The 12,683-nt window shown below is 34.4% G+C and overlaps 1 protein-coding gene across 2 annotated transcripts; it reads right to left on the bottom strand.

Annotated features, from left to right (window-relative positions):
- Positions 1–202: 202 nt before the first annotated feature.
- LOC140834264 (uncharacterized) lies at positions 203–7,024 on the bottom strand. 2 transcript variants are annotated; one of them, XR_012118701.1, is made up of 13 exons: positions 6,669–7,024; positions 5,696–5,843; positions 5,130–5,293; positions 4,266–4,448; positions 3,421–3,496; positions 3,087–3,164; positions 2,364–2,449; positions 2,073–2,146; positions 1,903–1,948; positions 1,708–1,817; positions 1,305–1,479; positions 679–799; positions 203–508 (listed from the first exon to the last, which is right to left on the bottom strand). XR_012118701.1 is itself a non-coding variant. In XM_073199020.1 (12 exons), the coding sequence occupies exons 1-12, from the start codon at positions 6,942–6,944 to the stop codon at positions 314–316; spliced, it is 1,611 nt and encodes a 536-aa protein (XP_073055121.1). In that variant the 5' UTR covers positions 6,945–7,024; the 3' UTR covers positions 203–313. The 2 variants fall into 2 exon arrangements, 1 of the variants encoding a protein (XP_073055121.1); XM_073199020.1 differs by lacking the exon at positions 679–799.
- Between the last annotated feature and the right edge of the window lie 5,659 nt (positions 7,025–12,683).

Raw genomic sequence — 12,683 nt, 5'->3', positions numbered from 1 at the left:
AAATAAAACCATAGATTATGTTTAATTTATTTTACAGACGTCCAAATTAATATATTAAAAAAATTCACATGAGGTTGTCTGTCCCTATTTGCTCCTTGAGGATCCGTTCACAATTTAACGATTATTTCTTGGAAATGCACAAATTTTTGGAATGCGATATCATCTTAAATTTGAGATTTTGGTGATCCAGGTATTCAATTACTAATGTTTTAAAAAGAATTAGATAAATATAAATAGATCCCTTTATTCTTACAAATATCAAGCACAACAAACTACCCGACATTCTTAAGTTTCCTGACTAAGCTAAACTAGTTTATTTGGACTTTGGTATAACTCGAACAGAGTACATAGCAGCAGCAATGGCGATCACCACCACTCCGACACCCACAACTTCACCGGTCCGCAGCTGGCGAATCTTAACAGTCAATGCAGTACACATATATGATCCTATCCACCGTGATATGAATTTAAGCCCACAACTAGATTGAAACGTCTGCATCGAGAATTCCTAGACATAGCAGAGTTCAAGATCAGATATGAACCAAAACATAAAGAAGTAAAGCAACAGATGAAGAAAGATAAGGGGACAAAACTCGGCTAGTTTAGAATTTGGTCTGATTATGTCATATAAATGATGACAAGATTTTGCATTAAAAAAATACGAGTAACTCATCTAACCTAAGAGAAGATGGTGTAGGTGATGTGTTCGGAGAAGTATTTTCGTTGCGTAGTCTTATAGTTTACCCATACTTTTTGCAAATTCAGCTAAACTGCGGTCGAAGTGTTGTATTGAGAAATCCTGCAAGTTCCAGAGGAATCAAGTCTACTTTCATACGCTATTTTCAGGTGACAATGGATAGATAGTTGAACTTTCCACTAGAATAAACAATAAAAGAGACATAAGATCACAACAAGTTGATTATCGACTTGTTTCTGTTTACGTTAAAGGAATCCAGAAAGATTCCGTCATCCATTTCCTGTTTCTGTGCAGTTCCTCGATTTTACCTGCTTATACATTTATTTGCTCTATTTTGGAATTCAAAGTCCCAATTGAAAATTAACTGAGTGTCAAAGATCTTGTTTCACTCCCAAAATATCTATGGAGTCACTCAGTCTCACCCTCGTTCCAAACTTTTAGATTTGTACCCTTAAAATGTGAAACATCACCAGAAAAGAGGAACGCATTCACTACATAGAGTTAGATGACAATATGCAAGAAGAATTGTCTACGAGCTTGAAATACACCTAGGCACATCCACAAATATGAAATATGTTGATTCTAGAAGAAAGGCAACTACACCAACCTCAGGTAGTTTATTCTGTTGGGCAAGATGTTCAACATGGAGTTTCACATTTGATGAACCATGAAACCAGGCACTGCGATCAACATCAGCATACGTATATGAAACAATGTCGAACAAAGTTCTTGCTCCATCATTTATAGCCTTCAAAATGGTAGATTCTCTGCTTCTGCGGTTCCTGAAATTTCAAAGATAGTCGAAAAGGCTTGTTACGCAACCACAAGCTATATTTTTTTAGCAACAATGCAAATCAAAACTTTTAAATTGCATAGTCACCGAAGCCACACATTTTTAGTGGTTGTACCATATAAACGGTTTTACATACAATGTGTTTACCTCTTGCTTCCCGAGATCATTCGATAACATAAATATAAAGGCAAACCGAGCAGGTAATTGTCATTCTTACTTGAGATACCCACAGAGCATGTGTTTCGGCCACATATTAACTCTACCATGCATGGGAATCAATGCATGTGGGGAGAGATCCATCAAGTTGTATGATGTTTGGAAATAATCCTGAAAATCAAACTGAAGAAGTCAAACAGAAATTCCGACAGAGTCAATGCATAACAAGAATAAAGAGATAATTCAGTACACTTACACTCATATTTCCCCCAGAAGCAGCATCCAAGACCGCACTTCCTTGACTGAGATTCATTACACACCATACATCCACAGATCGGTTCATCAAGTATAAAGATATAAACGTTGGACAAGAAAACTTCAGCTGAACGGTCACAGCCACATCAAGATTATGATAAAAATGCTTACCCTACACAGTGATCGCCAATTATCAATGAGTTTGTACTGACATGAAGAAGAGCCATATGACCATCTGTGTGCCCCTGTTAAAAATATTAGAGTGAAACTCATAAGTTAGATAAGTCTTCAAGGAACAATAAAAATAACACTGTACAGCAGATGCTGAGAAACAGAGTGAAAAGAATTAGCATAAAGGATTCAAGACAGCAAAAACCATGAGGCACCATAGCAATGCTGTATATACCAAAAAATCTGAGGGCAAAACCAGAAGATTAAGATTAATGAACAGAAGAACCTTACTGGAGCAGAAATGAGTCTCAAAGATTGACCACCAATACATATTTCTTCAGATCCAAGAACCGGGACATACCCAAGAGACCAATCATCTGCATCCAGAAACAATATTTCAGAAATTAGGATAAAAAAGATTTGTTCTGTAAAAAGATTAAGTTATCTTCAAATAGCATTCTTCATTTTAAATCAAATAAAATTAATTGAGATCTGACAAACATATAAGTTATGAATACAAGTTGACTTAATAAATTTAATAAAATCTTCGATATCTGATCTAACTGGCACGAGGAAAATGCAGCCTTAAAGGCATAGCTGGCCTGGTAGTGAAGTCAAATATACCGCAGAAGAAGTGAATTCTCCTCAACCAAATTTCCATATGAAAAACAAGAACAAAAAGAAAACTGAGACATTCTTCTACACAGATGTGACTAATGTACTCGAGAAGTGACTGTAAGATCGATAATTAACAAGAAATGTTAATCAAGGTCATCAATTAACTAGATATGTTAATCAAGTTTTAAAGTCATCAGTCATTTTCGGATTTTGAAAAATAAACATGATCTTCATTACGTTTTTTGGATTATCAATGCTTTTCTTGTCAAAATACAAGTTCGTGCTTGAAAGCACAAGGCAAACTAGTCGATAAGAATAGCGTTTGTTCCTTGATATCCTTATGCAGTAGAAAAAATACAGGGAAAAAAACTTAAGCTACAAGTCAGCTCATCTCACCTTTTCTAATTCGGCGAAAAGTATTTTCATGAGCCAAGAGAGTCGCATCAGGATTGCACTTCTGAATGATTTTGAGACCTAAAAGAATGTTGAGACCGATGAATGACCATGCACAAGGAAAGCATGAAGAGGAAGTAACAGAAAGCTAGATATCAAAAAGCAGAGGACACCTTTCAACAATTCTTCAGAGGAGATAGAAGAAAAAATAACAAAATTTTCAGAGAAATAATACAAGTGGAGCTTGATTGCCACAAATAATGAGTAATCACATAAAAAGAAAAAGACTGACATAAAAGTAAAGATTTTTGTTTAGAATACTGTATGGAATCCTTACCATCGACGTGATCACTATGATGATGGGTAACAAACACAACTAACTTTCGTGGGAGCGCAGCAACAATTTGCTCAAGCTGGTAGTTCACAATAAAACGTTTAGTAATGGGGTCAATGAAAGAAAAGATGTGCCATAATGGTAATGCATCCATCTGTTGGGTGTACACAATGGTCAGATTTATTGACCAAATTCAGGTAAAAGAAAGAGCATGTACTCGAGAGTTGAATCAATACCTAAATCCTAATAAAAGCCGTTTCAATTTGTCTTAGAAAGAGCATGTACGATAAATTTAGAATATTCTATAACAATATATACTCTCTCAAGGTCTTATCTCATTCCTAATCATCCACCAGTATCAAAGAATTACTGAACTAGAATGTGGATTGCTTTTGAAGAGCATTTTGCCTCTATAATTAACAACTCGGACATCATAGTTAATCCAGGTGGTTCTTGAATTTTAATAAATAATATTTTGAAATAACTTATTCGTCACAGAAAGCAACATTGTGTGGTTTAATTCCATAACATCAGCTTTCATTGTGGTTCATTAATGTATGGAAAGTTAATTATTATAATAGTTTGACATTTGTTCCAACTTCCAAACGTTCCTCCACATTGAGATGACCTAAATTGTATCAGAAGGATTGCAAGCAAGTTTGATCAATCACCAAAATCATACATTTCTCTTTTCTGGTTTTTCCTCGTTGAGCAAACTATATCTGTATATAGGACAACTAAGTAGCTTATTATTAAGGTACAGATGATCTTCTAAAACTAAGATATTATGTTCGAATCACACTAATTGTACTTGCATCTGTATGAAAATAGGTATGTAAAATTTATACCTCTTTGTATAAAGCAGATTTGCATCCAGGATCTACAACAAGTGCTTCTCCAAACGCAATAAAACCATCACCACGACTTCCATCACTACTAGTCTCAGGAAAAAATACAATCAAGTTTGTGGTGAAAAAAGGCTTCACTGTTCTGCTTGCCATGGGAATAAGTTTAACTCCAGGAGGATATTCCTGTGAAAATCAAACGAAAGCTCTAAGACAGCAGCATTTATTACATGAATTTTCTCTTCCCAGTTACGGAGCCGTGGAATGTGGATATAAATTATAATACTGTACCACCTACATTTTCTCATATGTAGGAAGAAACTACTGCAAATTTGAACCATAAATCATCCTTTTATGAGCACTAGAGCTTACCCAGTACATTATACTCTGGAAGATTAAATATATCAATAATATAATATAAGGAAATTTGTTATGCATTACAATGTTTTTTAACATAATATGCAACAAAGATAGTTAATTTTAGCATAAGCAAGACATACGATTAGACTCTTCTTTGCATTTTCCACGCTAGGGACACTGGAAGTCGCTTAGCATTCCCTTTTTCATGGTGATATTTCTAACTGGGACATCCGGTTCATCAAGACATTAGTATTGAATGCAGGTTTACCACAGCCATAGAAAGATCGAAGCCACGAGTGAAAAGGTTACGAGTTGATAAAAAGACAAATAGTTGTGATAGTCAAAATTGGTAGATTGGTTGTGAAGCCAACTTAACATGATACTGACTCAAAAAAGTTTAGATTATCAACAAAAGATATCACGTAGGGGTAAAATAAGCTTAAAATCAACATCGAAATTAGAATTGCTTTCGCTTATCAGACATAACCTCGCCGCGAATAAACATACCTGAGATTTCAGGGTGGGAGGAATGTTGAGCTTTGAAGATTGCATTGACTGGTTCAGAATGCCATCTGAACCAAGAACAACTAACGGCCCTATACGTTCATTATTAGGCCTCACTTCTAGAAGCTTAGCAACACAACTTTCTGTGTTTATCCACTTACAGAGACCTGTGGTAATAGTAGGGCATATAACAGAAATCTCGTTAGTGATCCATTTCCTATTTAGATTTCATCAGTCATTTTCTACATGATATAAATTAAAGGTATCTGAAAAAATATGAAACTCTAGTAAGTTCGCTCCTAAGAGAAAACGTGTGTAATTATGTGATCCACATAAATATACTAGCAAATGTGCATAACTCATTAATGTTTTTTAAAATATCGATTTTGAAATATTCATCAAGAGGCTAATAATAATAACCATCTAAAAAATAAAACCAATGATATTTGTGGTATGTAAGGGAAATTTATAGAATAACAAATATACTATGGAAGTGATGAGAAATTATTAGGAGTATGAATGAAAGTACTAATTACACATATGTTACCGGGAATATTAACCCGTCAAACCTTTTAATTTCGCATCATGAAGTTCCAATTCTCCAACAAGATAAACAGTTTTCACAGAGATTCCAGGTCCAAATTCAGGCTCCTCTACAAGCTTTAAGAACTTCCACTTAACCTCATTGGCTTTCTCAAACACAACTTGTCCCAGAATCTACACTAAAGCGAGAGAATATTTAGACAAACAACAGATCATGTATATGACATTAAGCCCATCTAATTCATGAGATTGATTATATCTTCTAATTGCATCACCTTACTCATATTATAAGCAATCTATCAAATGGTTAAAAGTAATGGAAAACAATAATTCCAATATATGATATCTTCAGTCTAACAAATCTATTCGGTCAGTAGCAAATGTAGAATGATGAAACTGGATCGAGAAGGGGAAGCACGACGGGTGCAGAAGTAATTTGTAACATCGCTAAAGTTCATCAATCACAAGCATCCAAGTAGATATACAATGTAACAGTTTTAAAAAACAAACTTTTGAAACGACATTGCTCAATGGATTTAATCCATTCACAGAACCATTCGATTCGATTCTGGCCTGAAAAGTGAAATAATTAAGGAAGATAAAACAGATATAGCTTACCCTATCAACTTAATTTCAAAATAGTAAAAATTAATTTTGCCATCAGCAAACCTCGTTACGCCTTTCTCAGTGCCCAGCCTACTCACCTAAAATACATAAAAACCGAATTGTTTTTCCTGTCCGATCGAAAATATAGGAACAAAAGAGAAAATTTCTCAGAGTTCATCAGCAATCATCAACAAGAATGAGAAAAGTGATAAGTGAACAGGATATTACAATGCCACACCTCAGACCCACTTCTAAGCCCGATCATTATTAAAATTTCACAATATATCATTTCCATAAGACATTATTTCAAGAGCATGGGTAACAACAACAATGTCAGAACTATCAATCGAACCCACAAAGAAACACCACTCAAATGACACTAAAGTGAAGTACCTGATCAAGAGCTGAATCAAAGTCAAATTGATTCAAGGAACTGAGGTTTCTTGAAGAGCCCTCGACTTCAATCTGAACCCTTCGAGAAGTACTCGATGGTTTGTCAAGAATTAATTTTAATTGCACAGAAGGCAAGTCCCAGAGGTCCGAATCTTGATAAGAATCATACTCAGGTTCATTGAATTTCGGGGGTGGCTCTTGCTTTACAAGAATGAACTCGGCGTTGTTTGATGGATTCTTGATGATCGCTGCAAGGTTCACTTCTTCGGTGGCCATCAATTAACTGGTTGAAGATGGTGAATGACACCTTTTGCTGGTTGGCTGTTCTCAAGTAAACAGCTTCTATTGGACTCTGTCCATTTGTTTTTTCTTATGTTATAAATATAATTCAAAAATTTATATGAGACGATCTTATGGGTATTTTATTTTGAATATCGATAGAATTAACCAATCTCACAGATCAAGATTCGAAAGATCGTCTAATAATAGACCTACTCAATATATAATGACGACATATACTTGAATACATCCATTCTTTACTAATATTTTTGTCAACTTTTACTCTAAGAAATTAAATGTAACATTAATTTATTTATTATTTTTTTCTTAATTATTCAAAAGATTACTCATTAAATTTTTATATTATAAACTAATTTTAATACGTCTAATTTATCAATTCAAATTTATGATTTCTATAAACTCTAATTATATATTCAAATTTATGATTTCTATAAATTATTATAAATTTATAACGTGGCATACTCTATAGCTAGTGGTATAATGGAACATTGCACTCTTAACTGGCTAGGTTAGCTCTTGATATTATACACTAATTATTATTTTAATATATATATATATTTCATTGATCCTTAATCATTTTCAGATTTACATCTTATTTAAGAAAATTATATTAGAATGATTAAAAAAGAAAGGAAAAAATTACGTATAAAACGTAAGTTTAACCGCTTAAACACAAAAACTTTTGTGAGACGGTCTAACAAGTCAATTTTGTGAGTTTAATCTATCATTTGGGTCCCAATGAAAATTTATTACTTTTATGCCAAAAATATTACTTATTATTGTAAATATAAATGAAGTTGATCAATATCATGGATAAAGATCAGTTAGACCCACTCAGATCTATTATCCCTTAAATTAGTTGGCTTGGTGCAATTAAAACATGTCAAAGTTGTTCATCTACCACTATTTATTAGATAGGAGGATGCTAAACGTACAGTGTGATTAATATTTTAAATTATAAATTAGTATACTCTATTTCTTATTGTACAAAAAAAATCAAATAAGACTATTTCACCGGTTTATTTTGTGAGTTGAATCTCCGACCTGACTCGATTCATAAAAAAATATTATTTTTATATCAAAAGTATTAATTTTTCCATGTATATATGAATCAGATCGACTCATCTAATCATAGAAGACCTACTCTTTTTATGACTTAACCGATTAAATTTCGTATCATTTTATGTTATTAAAAATTTATATTTTCATATTTTGTATCATTTTATCAGTGTGTTTTAAAATGTGGTATGCTGACGGCCACCCACCACGTAACATGTAAGTGAGCTTGGACTCCTATGCCGTTTTTTAGCCTAAACATTTAATTATTCTTGTTCAATTCCATATTTTTCCAACAATTTTTCTGTATCGGATCCAAAATCAAAATTCATGATATATTTTTTATTGTCATCCAATACAAATTGATGAAAAAATATGACAAATAATCCTTAAAAAATTAAAATTTTAAAAAAATTATTTATAAATCTAGACTGTCGATTAATGTAACAATGCTCAGAGGCATCGTTTTTGTAAAAATCGAGGCGCTAGGCGATCGCCGACCGTCTGGACGGCGTCTTTTAGAACACTGCATTTTATTCGAATAAAAAATTATACAAAATATGATTCGATATTTGATAAATAAATAATTGTGCCCAAATCCAGCTATCGAATATAATAAATACACTTTGACTTCGAAGATATTTCAAATATATTCGAATTTGGTTAATATCCAAATTAATTCAAAATATCATTGTAAATTAACTCGGTTATGTTCCGACACTACTTATAATCAAGAAAACAGAATTAAAGAGTTTGTTCTCTATATAAACTCAAAACTGTTGATATTTCAGAAAAAATATATATTATAAATCATTATTTCATGCGACATTCGTCTCAAATTTTATAAATAATAATTCATAATGATTTATGTTATTCATATTTATTGATTTATCTTGATCTCTATGTTATACATAATTTTATATTATATATAATTTTTCATCACGTCATCGCCGAACCAAACTTTGTCTCATAAACTTACATAAATTAATATCTCAGAATAATTCCTAAGCTAGATTCTGCTAGCTAGGCCCATGCTACAATTAATTTAATACTCTACCACAGTATGCATATTATATATTGTACGAAACACAGTAAAGCCGGCCTAAATTATTGGCACATTGACAGGAAACGATCAATTAACGAAATTAATTACAATCAACCTCGCAACTATATGTTATATTAGTTTTGATATGTTGTACATTAGTTGTGTACATTTATATAAGCACGAGGTGACATTCATCTATATGATGTAAAAAAATTTATGTTTAATCATATTCAATAGGTGAGTTTCAACTCATCAGTGCTCACATATATAAATGTGCATCGTAAGTATGCAACATATCAAAACTATATATTATAAATACATATCGACCAGAAAACGCCCTCTTAGATTATCTGTTCTTAGACTCGAAATTGGCAAAAACTTTATGACTTAGAAATGGTCTAACAATATACATTCACCCGAAATGTCATAGTTGCATCCTTTTTCTTTTTTTTTTTGGCTTCACGAACAGGCCTGTATTGACTTGAACTTTCTAATTATTACTATTTTTTTTATAACGATAGAACCCGAAATTGTCACCTTTAGACACATATTGAGTAAACAACGAGAGCTTAACTTACTTATTATTATTTATCTACACCATAGAAATATGAATAGCACTGTAAAACAGTCTGTATATACTATGTTAGGTGCAATAATTGTCCTTATTTGATAGAGCGATTGAACCATGATGCTTGATGAAACGTCCTGATCTTTTTATTGCTTTAAAAGTACTAGAATTTTTTTTTTTTAAACCTCACATAGCATTCGGCCGAACCACAAAATTTCATAAAATATTATAGAGCCTTTTTAAAATTAAAACCACCAACTATATATTTGAGAAATGCAGCCCATACTATAATCTCTCAAAAATCTCTCAAACAATAAATAAAAGTCGTACACTCTTTTAACAGAAATCATAAACATATATGCGGAAACTAGCGTCGGTCCTCGGGTCATGTGCACCTTCAGTCCAGTTGGATCATCCGTCAAGTCCTCCCTCAATGTCACCTGCATCCATCACACCTAGTGAGTCTAAAGACTCAACACATCATAATCTTGATAACGAGTAATACGTAATACAGTCAACACATAACAGTGAAAAATACTTATACTTAAAATATCATTTTCATGAAGATGCATAAACTTGAACATAAACATTTTCATAAATATTTTCATGATGCATAAAACTTTAAACATAAACATTTTCATGATATGCATAACATAAACCTTAACTTTTTCCTTTTCCTCAACATGACATAAATCCTTTAAACATAATCATAACATTTTCCTTTATCCTCTGTTGAATTCAGATCGTTAATTGTGACTTTCCTCTCATGACATGACCTCTCGATGGATCCATCAGAAATATAACCACAGTACTGGGCGGCGGGGGACACCAGCAACACTCTCACCGGTCAACTGGGCCCTGGCCTAACATGAATCGAATAGAAATACGATCGTCGGGGCTCCCAATGGGCTTTCCCCTCACGACATTCCTATCCTAACCTCAAACCTCATAACCTCTTAACCTCTTGTTCGCAATAATGGAAACACGATCGTCGGGCTCCCACTGGGACCATCACCCTCACGATATCGCCCCTATTGACGAACTAGTCACAATCACTTCACTTCATTCAACGTATTTCATTCACATCACTTATTAAAACGTGCATAACACAACATTTTCATTTTTTTGAAACCAAGCATGCAACATGTATTTTAAATGTCTTCTTCAATCATGAACATTCTTTAGACATTTAAAAATCAGCATTTAATCATGAGAAATTCATAAACATTTCAAAATCATCATAATAACATAAAAACAGCATTTCGGGCACTGCCATGACCTTTACTAATTTCTAGGTGTAAAATGACCGTTTTACCCCTGGCCTCGACATTTTACGTTTTCGATTATTTTCTTGATTTCATGACTCTAACATGTCCCAAATAATTATTTAGCTTACGTAAATTTTCTCATATTTCTATTTAGCTTAATTCGATGACTTTTAAATTAATCTTTAAATGTGACGTATTGATGCGTTTTAATCTCGAATTAAGCCAAACTTTCATATAAAATTCCCAAATTAAAAACTTAGACTTATAATAATTATTTAAGCTTAAATCTAATTTTTCATGATTTTAAGAAGCATAAAACTAGACTTTTCAATTAACTCGCTAATTAGAGTTTCGTGCGGCGATTAAATTCCGAATAAATCCAAAACTCATTATTTTGACCCCAAATTTTAAACATAACTTTTTTACGATTTATTCTACCCTTTCAAGTCGTGAGCCACCCCCGTGGACCCTTGGATCATTTTTTTGTTCTTTAATTTTCGTTTTTGACCCTTTATCGAACATACCGAGCCATCTCCCAATTTACCCGAGCCACGCCCGAGCCACCTTGAGCCAAACCCGAGCCAACCCATCTAGGAACCTACCTGACCAAGCCCAGCCCCTGGAACCTAGCCCAAACTCGCAAAAACCCTGCTGTAACTTGGCCCATGTTTCTGCATGTGTGTGTGTCTTGTGTTCTAGTTGTACTAGGACTCCTAGCTAGTCTAGGACTCTACCAACCGAGCCACTACCGAGCCCACCTGACCCTAACCATCCCTGGACCACGCCCAGACTAGACCCAGACCAGACCAAGCCCCTAAACCCAGCAGCGACCCACTGAATTTGGACAGCAACCTCTCGCCTACTTGCTGTCATGATCCTCACTCTCACGTTTTTGATGCTAGGCTTCTACCCATCGAGCCACTCCTTGAACCATCCCCTCAAGCACCCTCCTAGAACCCTAAGGACGTAACCTAGCCCAGCCCAGACCCCCTGGACGAGCCACTTCTTCCTGCACCAGCTTCTGCACAACCTGCGCCACCCTCCCTAAATTCTCGGGTGGGAGTCCTAGCAAGCTAGGACTCCTTCCCCAGCCCTTGGCCCGAGTCCTAGCTTGGCTAGGACTCTTCCCTAGACTCCCTCACGACCTTGGCTAAGCCCTGATCCCAACCGAACCCAAGCCCAGCCAACAAACCCATAGAACCGAACCCATGACCACATGTGACAGCAAGTTTCTTTTCCGGTTGCTTCATGATCGTGTGTGGTGTTTAGGTGATGTTCTAGGACTCTGTAATTCATGAAAAACGTTGCCTAAACATGTCCTAATCATGGCAGCCCCTTAAACACATAATAAACATGATTTTGGAGATTGAAAACACCACTTTAGAACCCATAAGCATGAGGTTACGAAAATTCTGAAAAAAAATCCTTCATGTTCTTCATGCATGTAATAATTCAAACATTAATATGATATGATGGATGAGAAAAGGAGATGTATGGCGTGCCTTTGCGTTGTTTACGCGCGAATAATCGTTGACGACGAAGAACGGATCGAAACCAAGGCTTAAACTCTCTTGAACCCACCAAAATCCCTTTGAAACTTTCTGAAATTTGTGTCTGTACTGTGCCGTGAGGGGGTGGGGTGTTTCTGAATTTTTAAATTGGAGTTGCCGTGAGTTTTATAAGAGTGCATGGGGTAGGTTTAGGTGTTTTATAACAATAAAATTAGCTAATTAACTTACTAACTAGGCTTAGGCCCATTAAGCCAATAAATTAAGCCC

Source organism: Primulina eburnea, chromosome 6 (genome assembly GCF_022965805.1).
Source record: "Primulina eburnea isolate SZY01 chromosome 6, ASM2296580v1, whole genome shotgun sequence".
NCBI classification, from domain to species: Eukaryota; Viridiplantae; Streptophyta; class Magnoliopsida; order Lamiales; family Gesneriaceae; genus Primulina; species Primulina eburnea.
This window is presented reverse-complemented; position numbering and strand designations above follow the sequence as displayed.